At 40.1% G+C, this 23,696-nt stretch overlaps 1 protein-coding gene across 1 annotated transcript in view; it reads left to right on the forward strand.

Annotated features, from left to right (window-relative positions):
- Frmpd4 (FERM and PDZ domain containing 4) overlaps nt 1-23,696 on the forward strand; it is a 51,249-nt gene that overhangs the window by 20,968 nt on the left and 6,585 nt on the right. Inside the window, exons 7-11 of the mRNA XM_052170201.1 lie at nt 5,952-6,088; nt 11,111-11,237; nt 13,055-13,144; nt 13,663-13,845; nt 17,178-17,316. Of these exons, the coding sequence (XP_052026161.1) occupies nt 5,952-6,088; nt 11,111-11,237; nt 13,055-13,144; nt 13,663-13,845; nt 17,178-17,316 (676 nt within the window). The remainder of the gene's footprint in view (nt 1-5,951; nt 6,089-11,110; nt 11,238-13,054; nt 13,145-13,662; nt 13,846-17,177; nt 17,317-23,696) is intronic.

Raw genomic sequence — 23,696 nt, forward strand, 5'->3', positions numbered from 1 at the left:
TCATTTAGGTACTTAAATTCCTCTAAAACTTTGTGATAATAATTACATTGGAATTAATAATTTTCAGAATTTTAAGAATCTAAGATATATATGTGTGTGTGTGTTTGTGTGTGTGTTTGTGTGTGTTCTCTAGATTGCCTATCTTCTCCTTTATTCTGGAATATAATTATTCCCAAAATAAAACTTCCAGGGATGAGTATGATGAGTATTTGGAATTATTTGCCCCAGAGGAAATCTTTTGATATAGATAATATATGAATAAGTTTATGTGATTCAATATTTGGGAGCTGTTCCTGCATTTTGGGGAATCTATAATATTGTGCTCACTAAAATTTTCCAATGCAATTGGAACAAACTAATAACCTATTTACTGGAGCTGAAGAAATAACTTAACTGTTAAAAGTTTTGGTTGCTCTTCCAGAGCACCTAGAATTGATTCCAGCATCTAGTTGGCAGCTGACAACCTCCTGTAACTCCAGTTCCAAGGAAACTAACGACCTCTTCTGGCCTTTGTGGGCACTGAATACATGTGGTACGTTGACATACATGTAGGGAGAACAGCCACACACATAAAAGTAAAATCTCGAAAACGAATCTATTTGTTTAATGTATAGTACACAGTAATAGAAACACTCAAAGTGTCTATAAACATGTATTTGACATTGATATATACAAAAAAGAAAGAAAAACAAATAGCCAAAAGAAAGTAGATATAAGGTGAAAGAGAAACATGTGGCAAATTAGAAATGTTGGTGTCAAGTGGCAATAATACAGAGAGACCAGTAATGACAACAGAGAAAGAAGAAGCAGAGCATGCTACTACATTCTAGTCCACAGGGATCATCAGAAAAGAATCCACTAGGTCTCCCTACCTCTGTGGGTTTGGGACAAGACTATTTTTTTTTAGCTGGAGAGTGTGATTTATTCTCATGAACACAGCCCTGCATCTCCAAGACAAGTCCAAACCTGTTCAGTGTACGTACCCTATTTATCAAAAATAATTTTAAATGCATACTGCATTTCCCAACCTGAACAGTGAGACCACCATGTTCTGGGATTTCTTGGTGGTAAATTTAGGTTACATGCACCCCATAATTAGCAACAGTAGCCTCTGTTCCCCAATAGATCAGGAAACCAAGGCAACTATGACTGAATGAAACAAAGTGCAATCCTCAGCTGGTTGGTTATTGCATCTTTTCTATATTCCTGCTGAGCATTATTCAGAGGCTAGGTCACCTCAACTAAGACCTTGTGCTACAATTATTACCTAGTTAGCTACTAATGAATAGCTCCAGGTACCTGTTAGTATAAAGCTGTAGACAGTGAAATGCAGGTATGGGTTGTTTTCTATAATTACATTCTCATCTTGATAACAGGATGGTGCTTTAAAACCATTCAGCTTCTGTTTAAACACCACAAGAAGTCCACTGCCTTTGTAAAGGAAAAAAAAAAAAAAAACACGGCTGTGCTTATTCTAAGGAAAGGAGACAAGGAGCAACTAAAGCTGATTATGTTGTGTTTAAGGCATGTTTGCTCAAATCGAATGCATGGAGAGTTTTCTTATTTGAAAGACATCTTTTCTACCTGGGGACTGGCCTCAAAATGCAACAACCTGTCTGGAGAGCTTGCCTGGGGACTGAAAGAAAAAGACTGATGATGTTTCTGTTTTCCTGCTTGGCCTTTCCTGTAGGTGGTAGATTATCTACCTCCTAAAGGAATAGGCAGTGGGTGTGATACATAGCCATATACTGTGGGCAATGGAGACTAAAATCAAGCTACTATCATTTTATATATCCCCCTCAGAGACTAGGATATGAACATTTTTTGCTTCAGACTCTACTTGGAAATGACTGTATCACAGAATGTGTGGTATCTCTAAAATAACACATCTGTCTACTAGAAGTCAACAGGTCTCCTGTGTACCCATGTTGATTTTAAACTACTACAAAGATGCAATGAAATTGCCTGGAGAACAGAAGAGGAAGCAGAATCCACACATAGCACTTTACAAAACCAAAATCAATTTAACTTAGCAGGCTCCTAATGAGGAGAGTTACCATAGGGCAGAGGAAGCATGAAGATGCACGCCGATTTCAGTAGTGATAACATGTATTCATCTCTGAGTCATTAATGGCCCATGTGGGCTTTTACAAATTTTAGTATATATATTAACAGTAAACTCTTATAATCCAGACTGTTGTAATTCATAATGATAATATTCATACTTACACTTGTTCTATCCACTCTGTTCAGAAAAAAAAGTTGTTTATACCAATTAGTAAACAAGTTATAACTGTCAAGTCACCAAAACCTTGCCAAATATGTATTGTTTTACCCGTAAACATATATTAATTACAAATGAACTTTTTATAAGCCTACACTAGGTCCTGTTGGAACGACTACTTAGCAATTGCTACTATTCACTTGTGAGGCTGCATTTAATAATATATTTAAGAGTTATAAAATAATAATTACTCTCTCTCATACACATACATACATAAACACACACATGCATTCATGCATACATACATACACATGTACTTCATATTGTACATTTCCTCTGCAGGGTAACTAATTATATACTAATTAAGTGACTAATTGCCTTGTCAAGAGTTACCCAGGATTCTGCTATAATCCACATCTTTAATTACTGTTCTATTCCTGTGATGAAGCATCATGACATAGGCAACATTTTTTAAAGCATATAATTGGGGTCTTACTTATAGTTTCAATGAGTTCATGCTATCTGGTGGAGAGCATGATGGCAAGCAGACAGGCAGGCATTTTGTTGGAGCAGAAGCTGAAATTGAGAATGGCATGGGCTTTTGAAGCTTCAAAGCCTACCTACCCCTAGTGGCACGCCTACCTGAACATAGCCACACCTCCTAATCCTTCCCAAATAGTTCCACTAACTGACATCCAAATATTCAAATATATAAGCCTATAGGAGTCATTCTTATTCAAACCATCACAGAAAGGCACAACAGGGATGGAAAAACATGACTCTGGCCAGAGTTCTTAGGAAAAGTAACTATAATGGCTCATGTTTCTATCGCGCATCCCATTTTATGAATTAATCACCTTAAGGCTATCATGGCAATCTTAAGTAAGTTAGTGAGCTCTTAAGTCAATTGTTCTTAAGAATTCACCCATTTTTAGATAAAGGAAAAAAAACTCACATGTTATGGCTAAGCTAATTGCATTAGTAGTTGATAGAACCTACCATCAAATCTGAGCATTTATATCTAAATTCTATACAAAAAGAAAAGGGAAAAAAACACCTTCTGTTGTAAATTCGTATGCAGTAGCAGTCTTCAAAAAAGTTATTTGAAAAATGACTTCTCACAAAATAGATTCTGAGGTTAAGGCCAGAAATATCTCAGCCCATAAAGAACATGAGGACATGAGTTTGATCCCCAGAGCCCACATTAACCAAAAGTAAGACCTAGCAGCACATGTTTGCAATCCCAGTACCAGGGAACTAAAGACCGACAGATCATAGAAGCTTCACAGCCTGCTAGCCTAGCCTGGGAATTTACCTAGCCTTGGAAAATTTTAGGCCGGTGAGAGATCCTGTCTAAATATGTGTTGAGGAACAATATCTAAAGTTGTCCTTTTACCTTCATACACAAAGCATACATATGTATGCGTTCCAACAGAAAGCTCTAAAATTAAAACAAGTGCCCCCCTTTTAGTTTTCTGGAAACTATGCCTTGTTACAGTAGAGCAATCATTACATTGCTGTCAGAGTTTCCTGGGCCACATTTTGGGGGATACATGTTTGTGCATCATAAGCATGTGAACACATACTACATTCTGGGTTTCTAGTCTCTTAGAGGACTGTTTAAAGCAACCTATCTAGGCTAGAAACACCCTGGAGCCATGTTTGACTGTCTCAAGCACTGTGCCTGATTGTTAAAACAAAAATAAACAGAACAAAGTGGCAGCTTTAAATCGTTTATAAGGTGGGGTGGGAAAGGTGTGCCCCAAGCTTACTAGGTTCTGCTTCTTGACACTTTAAATATGAGCTTCTGGTTATTCCAGCAAGCTTTAAGGGAAACAAACATGAAAGACACTATTAAGGGTAAATTGGGAGCAGTTGACTGAGAAATGTACATCTATTCTACAAACATATATATGATACAAAGCATAAGATCCACTAAGTATGCAATGTTTAAGCATTACATACAGAAGCCATGCAATCGTACGTAGACCTAAGTTCATAAAAATCAGTATGTGAGGTATTTACTAATGTACTTCTCTTAAAAAGGAAGCAAAAAATACAGCATTGTTTCCCTTTGATGGCTATTTAATACAAAATACATTAAAGAATACAATAAAGATGTAGGAAAGGGGATATTTTTTCTAGACCCAGAATCCAGTTTCCAGTATAAAAATCAGTCAGCACATACACTGAATCTGCTTACATGTTCTGAATGTTTCTTCTGCTCTCAGCTCAAACTTTGCTCCTAACAAGAGAGAGGAATATAGTATTTAAGCCTAGTCTCTGTGGTTACATGGAACCTTATCATTTTATAGCACATGCTTAGCTACTTTGGTTGACAGCGATGCTATCTGGGGATATCACACAGGCTGGCCTTCATTATGATGGCTTGAATACGAATGGTTCCTAGAGGCTCATATATTTGAATGCTTAGTCCCCAGTTGGTGGAACTGTTTGGGGAAGATTAGGAGGTTTGTCCCTGTTAGAGTTGGTTTGACACTGAAGGTAAGCTTTGAGCTTTCAAAAGCCCACACCATTCTCTCTCTACCTGTTAACTCTCTGCCTCCCCCTTTTTAATAAAGATGTAAGGTCTCAGCAACTGCCCTAGCACCAGGCCTGCCTGCCTGCCTGCCTGCCTATCTGCTGCCATGCTCCCTACCATGAAGATCATGCCCTCTCCCTCTGAAACTGTAGCACCCCTAATAAGTCCATCCTCCTATAAGTTGCCTTTTCCTGATCCTCAGGAAATCCACAGAAAAGTTACAAGATATCCACCTACCCCAGCCTTACAAGTAGTTGAATCTATAGGGTGTAACACTATTCTTGGCATACATTTTGGCCCTAGCCACAAATTCTACAACTTGAACAAACTAATTCCAAGAAATGTGGACTAATGTCCACATGATTACACATTTGAAATGGGAGGACTGCAACTGTTGAAATGGATGAAAGGTTTTAATAGATACCCTCATAGTACTCACCAATGCCCTATGATAAAGCATTTGCACATATCATGTAATCCTCAAGCAGCTCTAGTGACATGGTGCCTATCAGCCCCACTCACAAATAAATAGATGACAAGAGTTCAAATAAATGCTAATGTTTCAAACACAGTAGCTATTGATGGCAAAGCTGGGATGGTGAATCCAAGTACCACATAAAGTAAGACTAAGAATAACATACATACATTTTTAGAAGTACACTCACAGCTACCAAGTACTAGTCAGGAGCTTCACATTGTTAACTATTTTATTCCTCACAACACCCTGTGGTTAAAAACCAACACTCCATTAAAGAAAGGAAAACTGAGGCTCCATCAAGTTAGGGATTTGTATAAAAAAGAATGAAGAATTTTAGGAGCCAGGATTCCAAGTCCAGTAGCAGCGTAGCTTCAAACCCCACATTCCTCCACCAGTGTTTCCCTGTTCAGTTGCAGCACCTGTGTTTGGCAATTCCATCCCTAAATTCCTAATTATTTTTACAAAAAGCTAAATATTTAAATAACAGCTTGTTGGTGACTGTTAAATGTTTTGTGTGGTCTCTGTGTTTGTGCAATTAAATACTGACTCGGCTCCAAGCAGCACTGTGGAGATGTTTCCACATTTAGCCTCAGTGCCTTAGAAGTGAAGGTTGAAACACTGGGGAATGGTTGTCACCTGTTCCTCTAAAGGCAGCAGAAGGCAGCTCATGCTCTGACCAACTGCGCCCTCTGCTGTTGTTTTCACAGAGTTGTAACGATGTCGTTCAGGAGCGATTTGGACCAGAGCTGAAATATGACATTGCCTTGCGGCTGGCCGCGTTACAAATGTACATTGCTACTGTCACCACCAAACAGACGCAGAAAATCTCCCTCAAATACATTGAGTAAGTGTTCACACTTGGTGTCATGAGATGCTGCGGGTTTTTCTTTACTCATTTGTATCTGTTTGCGGAATTCATCTTGTTCATGGCAGATTATTTGTAAACTAGTGGCAACATAATCCAAATATTTTGTCTTTTGTAATAGAAGAGATGCATTCTTGCAGTCAAGGTGAAAAGCATTATACATTACAAATGATGTATAAGCCCCAGAATGATGGTTCACTCCTGTCATCCCATCAACTTTAGTGATAGAGCATACTGAGGCAGAGGGCTTGCCATGAGTACCTGAGCAGCCAGGACCACAGAGCAACATCTTGTCCTAAAACACCAGGAAAAGGAAACAAGCCAAGGTAAACAAATTACAGGCTTAGTGATACAGGCCTCTAATTTCAGCTGAGGCTGAGGAAGGAGAATCCCAAGTTCTAGGATTAAAGAGTGAGTTCAAGGCTAAGCAGAATGAGGGGAACAATGAGGGTGAGCACATTCAGCACACAGGAATTACTTCAAAAATAAATGGGTAAACTGCGGTACATAACAATTAAGTTGCTCACTACTTTCCCTGGTCCCATAACAGGCGTAGTGCTGGGGCATGGTTAAAACCCAAGCAGTGGGACTACTCTTTTGCCTTAGTTTACGTGATAGACTGAATTGTTTATGGAGCCTACTTTGGCTTAGCCATCCCTAAAAACTACACCAATCAAAGAGAGAGCTAATGCAAGAAGAAGAGAGGATATTAATTCCATGTAGTAGAACTGAAAAGAGAAACAAGTAAAGGAGCTACTGAGCTCCAAATCTGACTTCAGGATCCTGACGTGAGATATCTAGTTAAATGGAGATTTAGCTTTAAATAGAGGGCCAAAGGTGTCTGTAACTCAGCAGTCTAGGCAAGGTCTGGTCCTGCCCACCGCTGACTCATCCTGTCTGCTCTCTGCTGTACAGGGTTGAGATAAATTGTTCAGACTGTGTGAAATTCCTTCTTAGGAGGCAAGTTCCTCCTCTGGATGGCACTAAGCTTCAGCCTTTGTCTCCTTCCAGCCCGAAACTCCTGGAATAATTCCATTTCCGAGGGGTTCCTTTGTCTTAATAGCTGGGTAGCACAAAGGATGGACACGATGATCTCTTTGGAATCCCTCCTCTATTGCCAGGGTGGTTGGAGCAGCAGTCCTCAACCTGAGTGTCATGACCCCTTTAAGGCATCAATGACCCTTTCACTAGGGTTGCCTAGGACCACCAGAAAACACAGATATTTACACTACGATTCATAGCCATAGCAAAATTACAGTTATGAAGTAGCAACAAAAATGATTTTATAGTTGGGGTTTAACTATAAGTTTAACATTAGGAACTGTGTTAAAAAGCCACAGAATTAGGGAGGTTGAGGGCCATTTTTATAGAGGGACTTCTTGTGAATTGTCTTCACAGCATTGTCCAAGTAATGTCAGATGTTGGGCCTGGTGGCTCACACCTATAATCCTCCCACTGAGAGAGTATTAGGAGAATCACAAGTTTGAAGCCAGCCTAAGGTATATAATAAGTTCTTGTAAATAAAAGGGGGGGGATAATCTGGAGGATGACTCCATAGTTAAAAGCATTTGCAGCTCTCGCATAGGACCCAAGTTTAGTTCCTAGCACTCACGTGGTGATTTACAGCCAACTGTAATTCCATTCCCAAGCCGAACTGGTACCCTCTTCTGGCGTCTCTGGGCAACAAGCATGTGTGCGGTGCACATACAATAATAATGCAGGCAAAATAGTCATACACATTACATCTTAGAAAAATAAAAGGAATGCCACAACCATACTGCCTTGGTATCTGGATCCAGGAATAGGGGGAGAAGAAAACTGTGAAGTGGCTGGCAAAAATGTCACACATCGAAGTTGTCTCTGTGAATCACAACTTGTTTGTAAACTCTGAATGCCTTCTCTTGCTGAGTATGCCATTTTACCTACCACCAGCATCCCTCTTTGGCCCAGAAAGATCCTCTTTCCTTGGAAAATGGATGGTTTGTATTGCCTCCAGCTGATGATGAATATATTTAAGAGTAATTCTTTAAAAGGAAATGCTCACTCTCTCAGCAAGAGATACACTAGCCTAAAGCAAACACCACTTCATCCTGGCAGCTCTTTATGCTAATGAAGAACTGGTGTGTCAGAACTTTATAGCCAGATTGAAATCATACTTCCATGCCATTCTAAAATCCTTGGATTTCTCCTGATCTGCACTCAAAACATGGATGGATGACTATAATCCCACTTTCCCAAGGCACTTTCCCAGAGGCATTTGTAAAGTACCATGATGCCACACTAACTAACCTAGGGGCTGGCTTGGGAAGGAATAGAGCTCCAATTTGCTACCCCAGAGCCACTGTTCTGTCAACTCCCAATTTACCCACTGCCACGTAAATGATAAAAATCCCTCCCATGTGATTCAGTTCCCTGAGTGGTCAGTCTCCCTTCCTGTGGCATATATATAGTGACTAGCCAGAGAGACTGCCCGCTCACAAACAAGTCTCATATTAACTGGACACATTCATGTGTGCCTTTTCCTATGGTCTAAAATTCTTAGGTACAGATAAACCTGGTGGATGTTTGAAATACTACCTATTCAGCCTGAGAACATACTCATAAAACTGAAATGCAGCTGGGTGGTTGGGAATGCAGTCTAGTCACTAGAGTGCTTGCTGTGTAAGCATGAAGCCTAGAATTAACCCCCAGAACCTATACTTATAAAGCTAGCCATGGCATATAATGCCAGCACTGGGGAGGCAGAGACAGGTGGATCCCTGGGACGCACTGACCAGCCAGCCTAGCTTAATCAGTGAAGTTTAGGTCAGTGAGAGACCCTGTCTTTAGAAAACTAGCACACCTTTCTGCCCCCTACTGTCTGTCCACTTCTTAACAATGGAACATTGTGCAGACCATAACCTCTCAGAGATAACTAGCTTGACTAGTAGTCTTGTGGTCTGCAACCATGTTGGCGGCAAGCAGTTCTTTAACCAAATATTGATTGAGTGTTGTATATAACATCTGCATCAGATAGTCGAAAACACTAATTTGTATAAAATATAATCCTGACCATCAAGAAACTTGTGATCTGAATATAAAAATGAGACATAAAGATATGCTAATAGAAGAACACACGTCCAAGAATATCTGGACAGCACTAATTAATCTTTATGGGTTAAGTGGGGGTTGGGGACAGCAGGTGAGTAGGGAGGTGATGAATCTGAGAAAATGAGGGAGCAGGTAGCACTGTGATCAAAACATATTGTAAAAAAGCTCCCAGAAAACATATTTTAAAAGACATAAAGATATGAAAAAATGGTCATTTAAGATAATAATACTTGGCTAAGGGCACTTAGCCAGCATGAATGAAGCCCTGGGTTCCTGCACAAGCACTGCCCTCCAAATACATATAAAGTCCTAAGGTCTACAACAGTGTTGGTAGCAATCAGTTCTTTTACCAAGTATTGATTGAACATTACATGTAGCATTTACATCAGAGAGTAGGTTGTATAGACACCCTTTCAAATGAAAGCCAGTTTTATCTGTATAAATTTATGTGTGTGTTATAATATATATAACATGTGTGTTATATATGTATTTTACTATCTTTATTTTGAATATACCCTTTCCTTTATTCTTCTATCATGCATTACATCCCTACCACAGCCTCTCCTACTTTTCTCCTCCCAGTCTCACCCCCACCTCCTCTCTCCCCAAGATCCACTGCTCCTCCAATGTCCTTCAGAAAAGAGCAGGCCTCCAAGTGATATCAAGCCAATGCAGCCTAACAAGATGCAATTAGACTAGGCACAGTGGGCAGTGGTGGCGCACACCTTTGATCCCAGCACTTGGGAGGCAGAGGTAGGCGGATTTCTGAGTTTGAGGCCAGCCTGGTCTACAGAGTGAGTTCCAGGACAGCCAGGACTACACAGAGAAACCCTGTCTCAAAATATCAAGACTAGGCACAACCCCTCATATCAAGGTTGAACAAGGCAACCCAGTAAGAGGAAAGGGTCCTGAGTGCAGGAAAAAAAGAATCAGAGACACCTCCATTGCCACTGTTAGGAGTCTCACAAACACAAAGTTTTACAACCATAACATATGCACAGGACCTAGTGCAGATCCGGGCAGGCTCTGTGATTGTCACTTCAGTCTCTGTGAGCCCCTAAGGGTCCTGCCTTGTTGACTGTGGACTCTGTGGTACCCTTGACCACTCTGTCTCCTACAATCCTTTTTCCCCCTCTTCTGTGGAGTTTCCTGAGCTCTCCCTGTTTGAGTGTTGGTCTCTACATCTGCTTCCATCAGCTGCAGGTAGAGGCCTCTCTGATGACAATTGCCATAGGTACCAATCTACAAGTACAGCATTAGGAATCTTTTCATTGACTTTTTTTGGTCAGTTGTGTTTGGTTCTATCCTAGGTTTCTGAGCCCTAGAAATCTTTGTCTCTGTCTCTGTCTCTGTCTCTCTCCCTCTCTCTCTCCCTCTCTCTCTCTCTCTCTCTCTCTCTCTCTCTCTCTCTCTCTCTCTCTCTCTCTGTGTGTGTGTGTGTGTGTATGTGTGTGTGTGTGTATGTATGTATGTATATATATATATATATATGTGTGTGTGTGTGTGTGTATACACCTGTATATGTGTGTGCATTTTAAAATAAAGACACAAATAGCCCTAAAGCATGTGCAATAAATGAAGACAGCAAGTACAAGCTGAAAAAGGTTAAAGAAAATATATTTCAAATATCTTGTTATAGAATGTATTTAAAAGACTCAGAAATGGGTTAAATAAAATGTCTCTTTAATGTCCAGTGTTAGTGTTCTTTCTATAGAGTGAATAATATGTATGTTTGCTTTTAAATTTGAATCTTAAATTTGAAATCAATGCTCCAACAGTATGTTCCCTGCATGTCAATTAAAATTTGCCTCCCTGTCCATTTGTTCCAACAAACAGCAGAGTGTCATTTGGTTGTATGTAAGTCATCATCATCATAAGAACAAGGAATGAAAGATGTGCTTTCTGTTGTAGGAAAGAATGGGGACTAGAGACTTTTCTTCCATCTGCTGTGCTGCAGAGCATGAAAGAGAAGAACATCAAGAAAGCTCTCTCCCACCTTGTCAAAGCAAATCAAAACTTGGTACCACCGGGTAAAAAGGTATCCCTGTTAGATCTTAATAGAATGGAGTATTTTTAAGGAGAAAAGTTTGCATGCATTTAAGAACTTATTTAAAATTAGCCCACGAAGAAAATACTTGGCACACTGTATTACAGAAAAACCTCATACACTATTTGCCTATGTCTAAATGGAACAAAAAATACTAATCCTTCTGGAAATCTATTTACTTCTTACAAGGTGGAAACTACTTATATGGGTTAGGAGGCATGGGGTAGTCACATGAGAGAATTTCTGAGGCTTTGCAACTAGGGGATCAAATCACAAGATAATTGTACATTTTCATCCTATGACTGGTTACTGCTCAGACCAGCTTAAATGCAAAGTACTCAGTAAGGGGCCCTGAAGGCCAGTTACTGTGTTCATTACATTAGGATTATCTCCCAGGGAGCTGTTGACATTTGGTAAGAGGCTGTTCCTTGCTAAAGTATGAGGGCGTTGTATTGGACATTGTGAGATGAAGAAGCATCCTCCTCTGTACTGGCCAGCTAATAGTGTCACTCTGCCCTTAATTATTATTAAAAATATGTCCACATATTGCCATGGATGCTCTAAGAAACAAAATCACCACCATCACCACTTAGAACCATTGCATTAAATCCTACTTTGGAAAGAGAAAGAAAAGTTATCTCTGTCACTCATCATTAGTGTTAAAATCTTTGTATTCATTTCTGTTTTTATTAAGTAAGAGAAGCACAAAGACCATTTAAAAGTATTCAGTTGGTCAGAAAAAAGAAAGATGTGGTTGAGAAGTAATAAAAGAGCAAAGATTCCAGTAAGTAAAAAGACAAGGAGTCTTAAATCTCTAAGCCTATAAAATGGGAAACAACCTAAGTACGCACTGGAGCTGATATAGGCTGTTGAAACTTGTCTGACCTCAATACAAATCACCACCCATGTGGGTAGTTCTTTGGTCATGGTATCCTATTTTCTGTCATTTTTATAAGGCTTCACCCCATAAACGTTTTTTTAAAACATATAATCAAGTTCAGTACACTCTTGGACATACTCTCTTTCCCAGTTGCGATGGAAAATGTCCCCTATCACCTCACTGTGAGCACTCAGTTTCAGAAAAATAAGAAGATGCCATGGGTCAAGAGTTTTACAATTCCCAGTGCTGGGGAGATGGCTCAGAGAGTGACTTCTTGCTACACAAGCAGGAAGACCTGAATTCAATCCCAGATCCAATGGAATGGTGTTGCATGTGCATGTGCTGGCTAATACTTGTAATCCCAGTGCTGGGGAGATGGACTGGGGCTCACTGGCCTGCCAGCCATGAGCTTCAGGCCTATGAAATACCATCTCAATAAAATAAATAAATAAAGCAAGGCTCTCAAGGAATCACATGTGATATTCTCTGTCCTCCATGCACACATACACTCATATACATGCCACCCTCATATACATGTACACACACAGACACATGCACACACACACACATTCATAGTTCTCTTACAGAAGCAATACGATTTGAATCTTAATATTACATTTCAGTCCATCATCAGAAAACACAGGATATACCAACATACTGCCCTTCCTACTGAAGAGGCTTTCTCATACCCCATCTCCCTAGCAATAAAAGCATCCATTTGGGCTAGAGGTGTAACTCAGTTGGTAGAGAACACAGAGCACTGGATTCTACCTCAGCACTGCATGCATTGGGCATGGTGGCACATACCAGTAATTCCAATATCCCAGAGTTGACAGTAGAAGGATCAGAAGTCATGTGCCTTTATTTCCACCGTAGAACATGTTGCATCCATTGAAACCCACATTTGAATTTCCTTTTCTCTCCTCAGCTTTCTGCACTACAAGCTAAGGTCCACTATCTCAAGTTCCTCAGTGACCTGCGGCTGTATGGGGGCCGTGTATTCAAGGCAACATTAGTGGTAATTTCATTTTCTTTATTTCTGTCTGGAACCAGGGACCTGCCAAACGTCAGAGAGAACAGGCTGTATTCAAGGACTTGTCCTGGATAATAAACACAAAGAAGCTAGGAATCTTTCTTTGTTTTCTGTACTAACAGATTTCACCACAGTCTGAACAATCTAGATAGCATTGCTTTAGCAGCCTTGAGGGGGAAATGGAATCAAAAGACTCTTAAGGATGGTGTCTTGTCAATCACTAAGATAGAAGGGGGAAAAGCCCTTCTTACTTATAAAAGCTTTTGATGTGTATAAATATATTGTATCATGATAACATTTACTTTCTACATTATTCATAATTTATCAGCACCTCCATATACTCATATATGAGTTCACCTAATTGGATAATTTAATGCAATGTAACCCATAAAACCTTCCCAAAGAAAATATTGTGATCTTATGAAAACAGTGTTTCAGGCTGAGAGTTAGATAATGTTTCAGAAGTCCAGGCTTTCATATATTCTGTCATTCTCTTTCCTCAGCAGGCAGAGAAGCGCTCAGAAGTTACTCTTCTGGTTGGTCCCCGGTATGGCATAAGTCATGTCATAAACACCAAAACCAATCTGGTGGCTCTTTTAGCTGACTTCAGCCATGTCAACAGGATTGAAATGTTTACTGAAGAAGAGAGCTTGGTGAGGGTGGAGTTGCATGTGCTAGATGTGAAGGTGAGCCTATTGAATGTTGACCCATGGCACTGGCTTGAGCAACTCATTTCTGATAGCCCTGATGGCACTCACCAAGCATGAAAGACTGAATGTGTTCAGGACCTCAAAGATGCCACACATTGTGAAAAAAAAGTAAATAATACATTCATACAACTCTATTCTAGGTGCTCTAGTCCTTATTAAATCTCTGTGATTTGGGGATAGGTTGTTGTTATATTTCTTTAGGCACAGTTTCTCCATCTATGCACAAAAAAGCAAGTTATATCATTTATCAAGCCCTTCTGTCTGTAGAATACTGAATCATATAATGCTAGGGAGAATCACTCTTTCTAGAGTGGATTACTCCAATGGAAAGTCAGTGAGAGTTCCTCCAGCTCTTTAGAATTCTCATTCATTCTCTTTGGTTAAATTGGGATACCCAGCCCCAACACCAGGCCCACTCTGGCAGAGTTGGAGGAATGGATTCAGGAACTCTGGGATGATGGTCAAGTGCTTCTTCAGAGCAAATCAGAATGCACCAGCACGTTCTACAGCAGGAACATGTTACCAGGACACAGCGTGGAAGCCCCCATATGTCACCTGTGCACATGGGATGCCATGACCTTAATCCAGATGGCTCCAATTGACTTCTTAGTCAGACACAAGTGTGGCAAGATCCTTGGAATGCCTATCCCAGCTCATGTCCCAGGGTGCTGGGAGAAAGCCACATTATAGGGAACAGGCAAAATGGATGTGAGCTGGATGTCATCAACTAGTAAACGGAATAGTATGTCCCAAACCAAAATGAGTGAGGAGACCCAGCAGATGGCCTCATACCTAAACGGATTGGCTGGCTTAGAGACTGAACAAAGATGGCAATTCAGGTAGAAAGGACAGTTGGGGATTTTGAATAGGAAACGTTGTTCCAATGACCAGTGTCCTCCTCCTGAGAGTGAGAAGTGGATATCCACTCCTTTGCTGTCTTGGCCTCATTTGTTGTCTGCTTTGTTTCTGTTCCAACTTTCTGCCTCCTTTCCTCTTTCTTTCAACTAGAACACATCCCTCCAAGCCAATGACAGTGACTGTGCCCTCTGCACTTCTTTCCACACACCAAGATACTTGGCCTCTTAGGAGATCATTGTTTCCAGTTTGAGCAGTGTCTCTTCCCAGCTCTTGGCTTCAGCTTGCATTTGTATAAACTGACACCTTCTTTTAGAAACATCCTTTTCTTGGGTCTCTTTGGTACTCCCCACCCAGTTATAGTCAACGTCTCGACTTGTGAGTTCTTTCTTGAATACTAATTCTTACCGAAGATGTCACATGTTAAAAGTACATATGCATGCATGTGTGCATGGAGTGGCTTTGTAGGCCAGGACAGATGGCATTGGCTCCACTGAAGCTGGAGTTACAGGCAATTATAAACAACCTGATGAAGCTGCAGAGAATCAAGCTCTTTTTTTTAAGTGGTTATTTTATTTATTTACATTTCAAATATTGTACCCTTCCCAGTTTCCCCTCCATAAACCCCCTATCCCATGACTCTCCCCCAGCCTCTACGAGAGTACTCCCCCATCCACCCACTCCCACCTCACCACCCTAGCATACCCCTACACTGGGGCATCAAGCCTTCACAGAACAAAGGGCCTCCCCTCCCAGTGATGCCAGATAAGGCCATCCTCTGCTATATATGTAGCTGGACCCATGAATCCCTCCATGTATGCTCTTTGGTCGGTTGGTGGTTTAGTCCCTGGGAGCTCTGGGTAGTCTGGTTGCTTGGTATTGTTGTTCTTCCTATGGTGTTGCAATCCCCTTCAGCTCCTTCAGTCCTTCCCCTCACTCCTCCACTGGGGTCACTATGCTCAGTCCAATGGTTCGCTCCAAGTATCCACATTTGTATTGGTGGTTCCTGTCTAAAGGAAAGCAAGCTCTTAACCAGAGTCACTTTTCCAGCCCCATGAATCTCAATTTTAATAATACCAAGATTTTGCATTGTAAGGCTTAAATTTTGGTAACTGAAATAACTTAGCCTTAACTATTACTCTTTAGACCATTAGATATGATAAAAGAAAACCCATGTTTCATGGGACTTGGTACTTGATTCATTCCAGAATGAGTTGGAAGGCAATTATAAATTCAGTCCATGAATTCCCATATGCATGGTGAGCACATGTGGACTCTGTTATGGTCACCTTTCGTGTTGCAAAAAAAAAAAAAAAAACAACAACAACAACAAAAAAAAAAAACTGGTGTGGTGTGTTCTTATTTGCTCTACAGAAAAGCTCACCCATTTTTTCTAACACCCTTGGTCTACTCCTACCATTCCTTCTTATTTCACAATATAGCTCAGGCTAGGTAGGTCCTCTGCTTCTCTTAGAGCTCTTCTGATGGTTAGTATCAGCTCTTCTGTGAAGGCAAAGTCTTTGAAATTTGTGTCGCCTGAATGTTTTCTTAGGTACCTTATGTTATCTCTGAAGTTATCCCCTGATTTCTGCTTCTCCAAAGGAAGAAGTATCTTCTTTTCCTTATAGTTCATAAGCACTTATAAGTACTTTAGGCAGGAAGACATTTTTTTTTTATTATTATTCGATATAATTTATTTACATTTCAAATGATTTCCCCTCTTCTAGCCCCCCCCACTCCCCGAAAGTCCCGTACGCCCCCTTCTCTTCCCCTGTCCTCCCACCCACCCCTTCCCACTTCCCCGTTCTGGTTTTGCTGAATACTGTTTCACTGAGTCTTTCCAGAACCAGGGGCCACTCCTCCTTTCTTCTTGTACCTCATTTGATGTGTGGATTATGTTTTGGGTATTCCAGTTTTCTAGGTTAATATCCACTTATTAGTGAGTGCATACCATGATTCACCTTTTGAGTCTGGGTTACCACACTTAGTATGATATTCTCTAGCTCCATCCATTTGCCTAAGAATTTCATGAATTCATTGTTTCTAATGGCTGAATAGTACTCCATTGTGTAGATATACCACATTTTTTGCATCCATTCTTCTGTTGAGGGATACCTGGGTTCTTTCCAGCATCTGGCAATTACAAATAGGGCTGCTATGAACATAGTAGAACATGTATCCTTATTACATGGTGGGGAGTCTTCTGGGTATATGCCCAGGAGTGGTATAGCAGGATCTTCTGGAAGTGAGGTGCCCAGTTTTCGGAGGAACCGCCAGACTGATTTCCAGAGTGGTTGTACCAATTTGCAACCCCACCAGCAGTGGAGGAGTGTTCCTCTTTCTCCACACCCTCTCCAACACCTGCTGTCTCCTGAATTTTTAATCTTAGCCATTCTGACAGGCAGGAAGACATTAATGAGAATTTCTTTCTTGTGCATTTCTTTGTTGTGCAGCCCATTACACTCCTTATGGAGTCATCAGATGCCATGAATCTGGCCTGTCTGACTGCTGGATACTACCGGCTGCTCGTGGACTCCAGGAGGTCAATATTTAACATGGCCAACAAGAAAAATGCAGGCACACAGGACACAGGTATTTTCTTTCTAAATTCATGATTCTCTTCCCATATACCCGTTGAGAACTTACCCCTAAATAATAACAATCAGTAACAGAATTCCATAGTAAAGTGCAATGCTTAAGATTGCTGATTCCAAGGGCTGGGTGAAGGATTCATGAGGTTAGGTGGGGACTTTCAGCAGCAGGATGAAGCGGCTTAAAGGGGGGGGGGGGGGTATAGGGGTTAGGTGAGTGTGGCTAGGCGGCGTGGGGGAAGGTGTCCAGGCGGGCCCTTGCCTGGGCACCTCTGCCCCTGAGGGACCACACACACACAGACATGGTATAGAATAGAGTTTATTCAGAATAGGGGATGGGAGTTAGTGGTAGAGAGAGAGAGGGAGAGAGAGAGAGAGAGAGAGAGAGAGAGAGAGAGAGAGAGAGAGAGAGAGAGAGAGAGAGAGTTGAGAGAGTGGAGGCCGGCCATGACCACGTGGAGGGGGGGGAAGAGCCCCAGGGGCAGAGAGGTAAGAGAGTATGGGAGAGCGGAGAGCAAAGAGAAAGAGGAGGAGCAAGTAGCCCCTCTTATAGTGGGCCAGATCTCTGGGGCGGGGCATACCTGGCCATTGTCAGGTAGGTGTGGCGTGGAGCTTAGACAGAATACCAACAGTGGGGAGGTGAGAAATACATTCCACACAAGCATGGGCACCTGAGTTCCAAGGGTCAGAGTGAACATAAAGCTAGATACATAATATGTGTCTGTTTCCCTGTGTCCATACAATAAGAGGGGCAGAGACGAAAGAAACCCTGTGAGTTTGTGGGCCAGCTAGACCGGAGTATCCAACTCAGCATCGAACAACAGAGATCCTGCCTTAATCACAGGAGAGGACAAGAACCAGAACCTAAGGTTGATCTTTGATCTCCACATGCATACCACCTCATATTCATGCCTGCATACACACACACACACACACACACACACACACACACACACACAAAAATTTTGGTAGCGTGCTTTCCTACCAAATATGACAGCCAGCTTTGGTGTTAATCCCCATTACTACCAAGAAGAAAGAAAAGATGAAGTTGTACCTATTAAAAAAAAATCTAACTTCCAAATATAACACAAAACCTTTATGTACTGGTGACATTAATTAACTATTAAAAATAAACATGCTGATTTATCCATTTCATCTGGAAAGTCACTTGGAAATGACAGAGGCTCATTTCAAAGGCAGTGGTTTTATTTCTGTGAAGTCTTGACAGTCTTTTCCTTTTCCTTCTCGTTTTTTCTTGGTATTTGCTCGTCACCTAGTCATATATACTAAACAGGAACTCCCACTAAGTTGCTGTCATGATCCTGTAGCTACATTTTTACTGCCTCACTCTTAAAATGGCCCAGAATTAAGCCCCCTGCTGTAGAGTTTTTCTTTCTTTAAAATCCTAGGCTAGAGATTTGACATCTTATAAACTCACTAAATTGTACTAATTTATGTATGTATCATGTATGTATTATGTATGTAAGTATGTATTAGGAATGCATGCTTGCATGCAAGCATTTAGTGAGACAGAGTGCATAGCCAAGTTAGTCTAGAACTAGCCCAGGCGGATCTCCAGTTATGGCCTTCCTTACTCATTCTCCAGAGTGATCCACGGTGATTCTCAGTGTGATCCACAACACCTGTTCTGGACGTAGACACTCTAGAAAGAACTGCTTTCACCCTGGGGCCATCTAGGCAAAGCTATCAGAGGTCACTCCAGCCACTTGACAGGAGAAAATACTCCCAGAGATGGGACAAGGAGGGCAAAATCTCTTATATTGGCTGTTGCACTGATTGCAAGTAATTATCATTTTTATGACTTTTTGCTTGAGTCTATCTATATTTTCTTCTGTCTTCAGTGGATGCCCAATAAAATGGCTGATAGAGACCACCATGCAAGTCAGAAGATGACACTATTAGAATTAAGGGTCCTACAAATTGGACTTCCTTTTTTTTATAAAAAAAAAATGAGAACGACAAGATAGACAGTGGCACACCTATAATCCAAGTGCCCAAGATTTAAACACTCTTAAATCACTCAGGATCTCTATGAGTCTGAGGGCACCCTGGCCTACCTAGAACATGTCAGGCCAAGTAGAGCTATAGAACAAGACTCTGTGTCAAAATAACAACAACAATAAAAGGATTCTAGGGCTTATGAGATAGCTCAGTGAGTAAATGCATTTGCTGCTAAACCTAAAATTCTGAATTTTCTTCTCTATAACCCATGTGGCAAAAAGAATGAACCACCTTTTAAAAGGGGTCCTCTGACCTTTACATTTTTACATGGCATATGTAAACACACACACACACACACACACACATTCATTGTCACTATCTCTAAGGGAGACAAAGGAAACATCCTTTTATTTTCAAACTGAACCCCAAAAAATAAATCTTTGCTGTAGTATGTAGACACAAGACTGTACATATACATTCATGTGATGTTTATTATTATAGTCAGGGTGAATAGAAGCAGTTTTAGCCATGGATAAGGGGCAGCCATACAAAAAAAAGAGAAAAAGAGAAGGGAAGATATACATGCTTAGAAGGCAGCTTTAACTTTCTAGACCAGTTTAAGTGGTATGGGTTTTCAAATTTCTCAAAGCTTGAGTTTCCTTATTCATATAATTTGGCTAAAATGTATCTTGAGAAGTAAAAAAAATTAGCAAAAGAATCTATGTATAATGTCTAAAATGATGTTCAGTGATTCTAATAATAGTCAGAGGGGGAAATAATACAAAAACTAACAATAAAATTTAAAGAAATGCAGAGGGGAGAGAAATACACAGAGGCAGTGAGAGGCTCTGAGAAATGACTAAAACTGATGAGAAAGGGCCCAGGATGTAGCTCATTAGTAAGCAATTCTGTGTCATGCACAAGGCTTTGAGTGCTATCTGCAGGGCCACATAACAAAAAACAGTAATTAAAAAGAGGAACATAATGAAAAGGAAGTTGTAAGTGCTACAGAGAGTTTTGTAGTGAACAGTTTTACAACCATGTTTTCATTGAGAGAGATTTACAACCATTCAACAATGACCTTTGAGATTCCAAAGAGCAGTTGGGCAATTTAATACAATCCTTTCACATTGAAAAACCAGAGTCTGGCCTTTTATTTTCAAATCATAAAGTTTACCCAGAAAAGAAAACCTTTTTTCCCCTGTGAGCTATTAAAATTGTACAGGTGCAAGGACAAAAGGAAGCCTACCACTCAAAAAAAATGGTTACGATACTTAGGCATTAGTACGGTCTAGTTGTTAGTAACACACAGAGTGATGTTCAGGTAAAAGTGGGAGGGAAAATGACTTCATTATTAAAGGCATTATCACTGGGAGAAAGATTAGACCTTTAGACCTTTAGCCTCTCCATGTTCTTGCAAAACTCTACAGCAAGAGTGAAGATGTAAACATGCGATCCATACACATTCTTCACTCTAACAAAACAGTTGAATAGACAAGTCACCCAAAGAGTGCCCTAGTAGAACTGTAGGCCTAAGCTGAATAATAGTTTGCGACTTAGAATGATAGTCATTTTCAGCTGTCCGTGAGTCTGAACGAAGATTTCCAAGTGTTTAAGGCCCTGGATACAAAATAAGTTGTCAACTTGACACTACCTAGAATCACCTGTTAGGAGAGTGTCTTAGTCTTAGTCTCTTATTTCTGTGAAGAGACACAATGGTCATGAATACTCTTATAAAATAAGTCATTTAACTGGGGCTTGCTTACAGTTCAGAGGTTTAGTCCATTATCATCATGGTGGGGACCATGATAGCTCATAGACAAACGTGGTGCTGGAGAAATAGTTCTACATCTGTATCTACAGTCAATGGAAGAGAGCAACATTAGGCCTGAGTTGGGTGTTTGAAACCTCAAGCCTACCTCCAAGGATTTTCTTGATCATGTTAATTGACATGGGAAGAGCCAGTCCACTGTGGGTGGCACGATTCACTAGATTTATGTACCACATTATTTAAGAGTGTAAGAAGTATGCTGAGCACTAGTAATATATTCATTGCCCTTTGCTCCCGACAGTAAATATGGTGTAACTAGATGCTTCAAGCTCCTGTCTCCTTGACTTCCCCCATCTGTGGTGTACTATAACCTAGAACTATGAGCTAAAATAAACCTTTTCTCCACTAAATTAGTTATTGTTGGGGTAAATTAGGACACTTAGCATCATGCTATGGCTAGTATCACCTTTTTCCCCCTTTGGAACCTCTCAAGATCTCCTGAGACATAAGAAAATTAAACATTAAATTTCTGATATCAGTTATTTGTCACATTGCTGTGAGCAAATAACTGTCAAAAAAAAAAAAAACAAATTAAGGAAGGGCTTACTTTGGTTAGCAGTTTGAGCATAGTCTCCTCCAATATGTCAGGCAAGGCATGCTGGCAGAAACATGAGGCAGCTGAGAATATTGTATCTCTCACCAGGAAATAGAGAGTAACGAATGCTAGGCTAGTGTTCAGCACTTTCTCGTCTCATTCAGCTTGGAACACAAGCTGATGGGATGGTGCCATTCCCATTCAGGTTTTGTCTTCCCTTTCCTTCTCTCTGAAAACACCTTCAAAAACCCCTGGAGGTGTGCTGGCTTCCTAATGACTGTAATTCCAGTAAATTTGATGATGAAGATTTGATGATATTTCATGTTCAGTGAAGACTAAGACACAATTCCCACCCAAGAGTGTTCTATGTCTATTCCATCATTCCAAGGAGGTAAACATTATATACTGTAGGAAGGAAGCCCAGATTGACCACATTTTTTTAAATTACAAATTAATGTGTACTTTAGTCAAGACCTTCTAATAAGAACTTATAAGCTAACATTTTTCATTCTATCTTGAAATTTCACCTTTAAATATTTTCAAAATCCCTGATCCCACATATCTACATATTTATTAGCTTTTAATAGATTGAATAAGTATAATTTCCTCTCAGTTTCCTGACCTATTTAGATTTTTCTTCTAACCCACAAGTTAGGAAACTATAACTAATGTGCTGACTCTTGTCCTTATGAATAAGGAATTTTATTGGAATTCGACTGTACATATTGTATCACTTTTCTGAGGCTAGAGCAACAAATAATTGCAAATATGATAGCTTAGAGACATAAACATAAATTGACTTTCTGTTCAAAGGTCTGAAGTCTAAAATCAAGGTGTAGACATACCTTGGCTTTCTCCAAAAGATCGAAAGGATCTTTCTTATATCTTCCTTCTGCTGATGGCTATCAGCATTCACTGTGGTTGTATTATGCTAGCCTTTACCTGTGTCTCCACATGACCTACAGTTCTTCCCTGTGTGTCTCAGATTCTTTTCTCTCTCTTCTGCTTAAAGCTACTTACCACTGGATTGGGGAACTGCACAGATAATTCAGAATGAGCTTATATCAAGATACTTAATAAAATATGCACAATTATTTTCCAATTATGGTCACATATTCAATAAAAAAGTCTCAAAGTGGACATGTCACTTATGGACCAGCATTCTACCCATACTCCCATGTGTTTATGTATCTATCATCTATGGCTGCTTTCATGTTAAAAACTAGTCTAAAATACATCAAATATTTGCTATTTGGCCCTCTTTAAATACTTTGCCAAATCTTAGTCTAAATCTGGGGCCCTGTTACAATGAATCTCTGCTAACTAGTCTGTCTCCTAACAACAGTCTGCCCTACACACGCATAACACATAGATAGAGAAACTATTCTTGTTGTTAAAGTTGAAGTCACACAAGGTATACTGACTGTAAAGTATGATGCCAATATGGCCATTGTCTAACTCAATGTCCTTAAAAGTCAATATATTACTGTTGCTCATAAAAAATGCAGATTTTAGCAAAATGATGCTGAGTATTGTTCAGCATTATATAATTTGGAGAGAAAGCACTGCTATAGTAAAACTGAATTTCTTTTGCAAATGCCATGCATGTCATTAGGTCTCAAATATGGGAGAGCGGGTGGTCTGAAAGAACAGATGGAAAACTAATAGGAGCCTAACTTTTCCTCAAAAAGTTGCTTCTGCAATCGACAAAACAATAGCCACAGAATGACCTACTTCTCACTTGTTAACTATCAGAGAAAATCTCCACGTGGAAATTACACATTACAAGACCCTTGAAGAGCAAATGAAACAATATTATTTAAATTCATGTTTTGAAATTTTAATTGGTGTGAAACATCAAACAAATCTTCACATACTCCCATGATGCAAATGAATGTTGAAATGAGCCTAAATATTAACTATGCCCAGAAATAGCTGAAAAGAAGTCCTATGAGAGATGCATCTTGTGCATTTTATATATATGTATATATATATGTATATATATATATACTTATGTGTATAGATATGAATACTAACATTTATATATAAATAT

The sequence above is a fragment of the Apodemus sylvaticus genome, chromosome X (genome assembly GCF_947179515.1).
Source record: "Apodemus sylvaticus chromosome X, mApoSyl1.1, whole genome shotgun sequence".
Classification (NCBI taxonomy): domain Eukaryota; kingdom Metazoa; phylum Chordata; class Mammalia; order Rodentia; family Muridae; genus Apodemus; species Apodemus sylvaticus.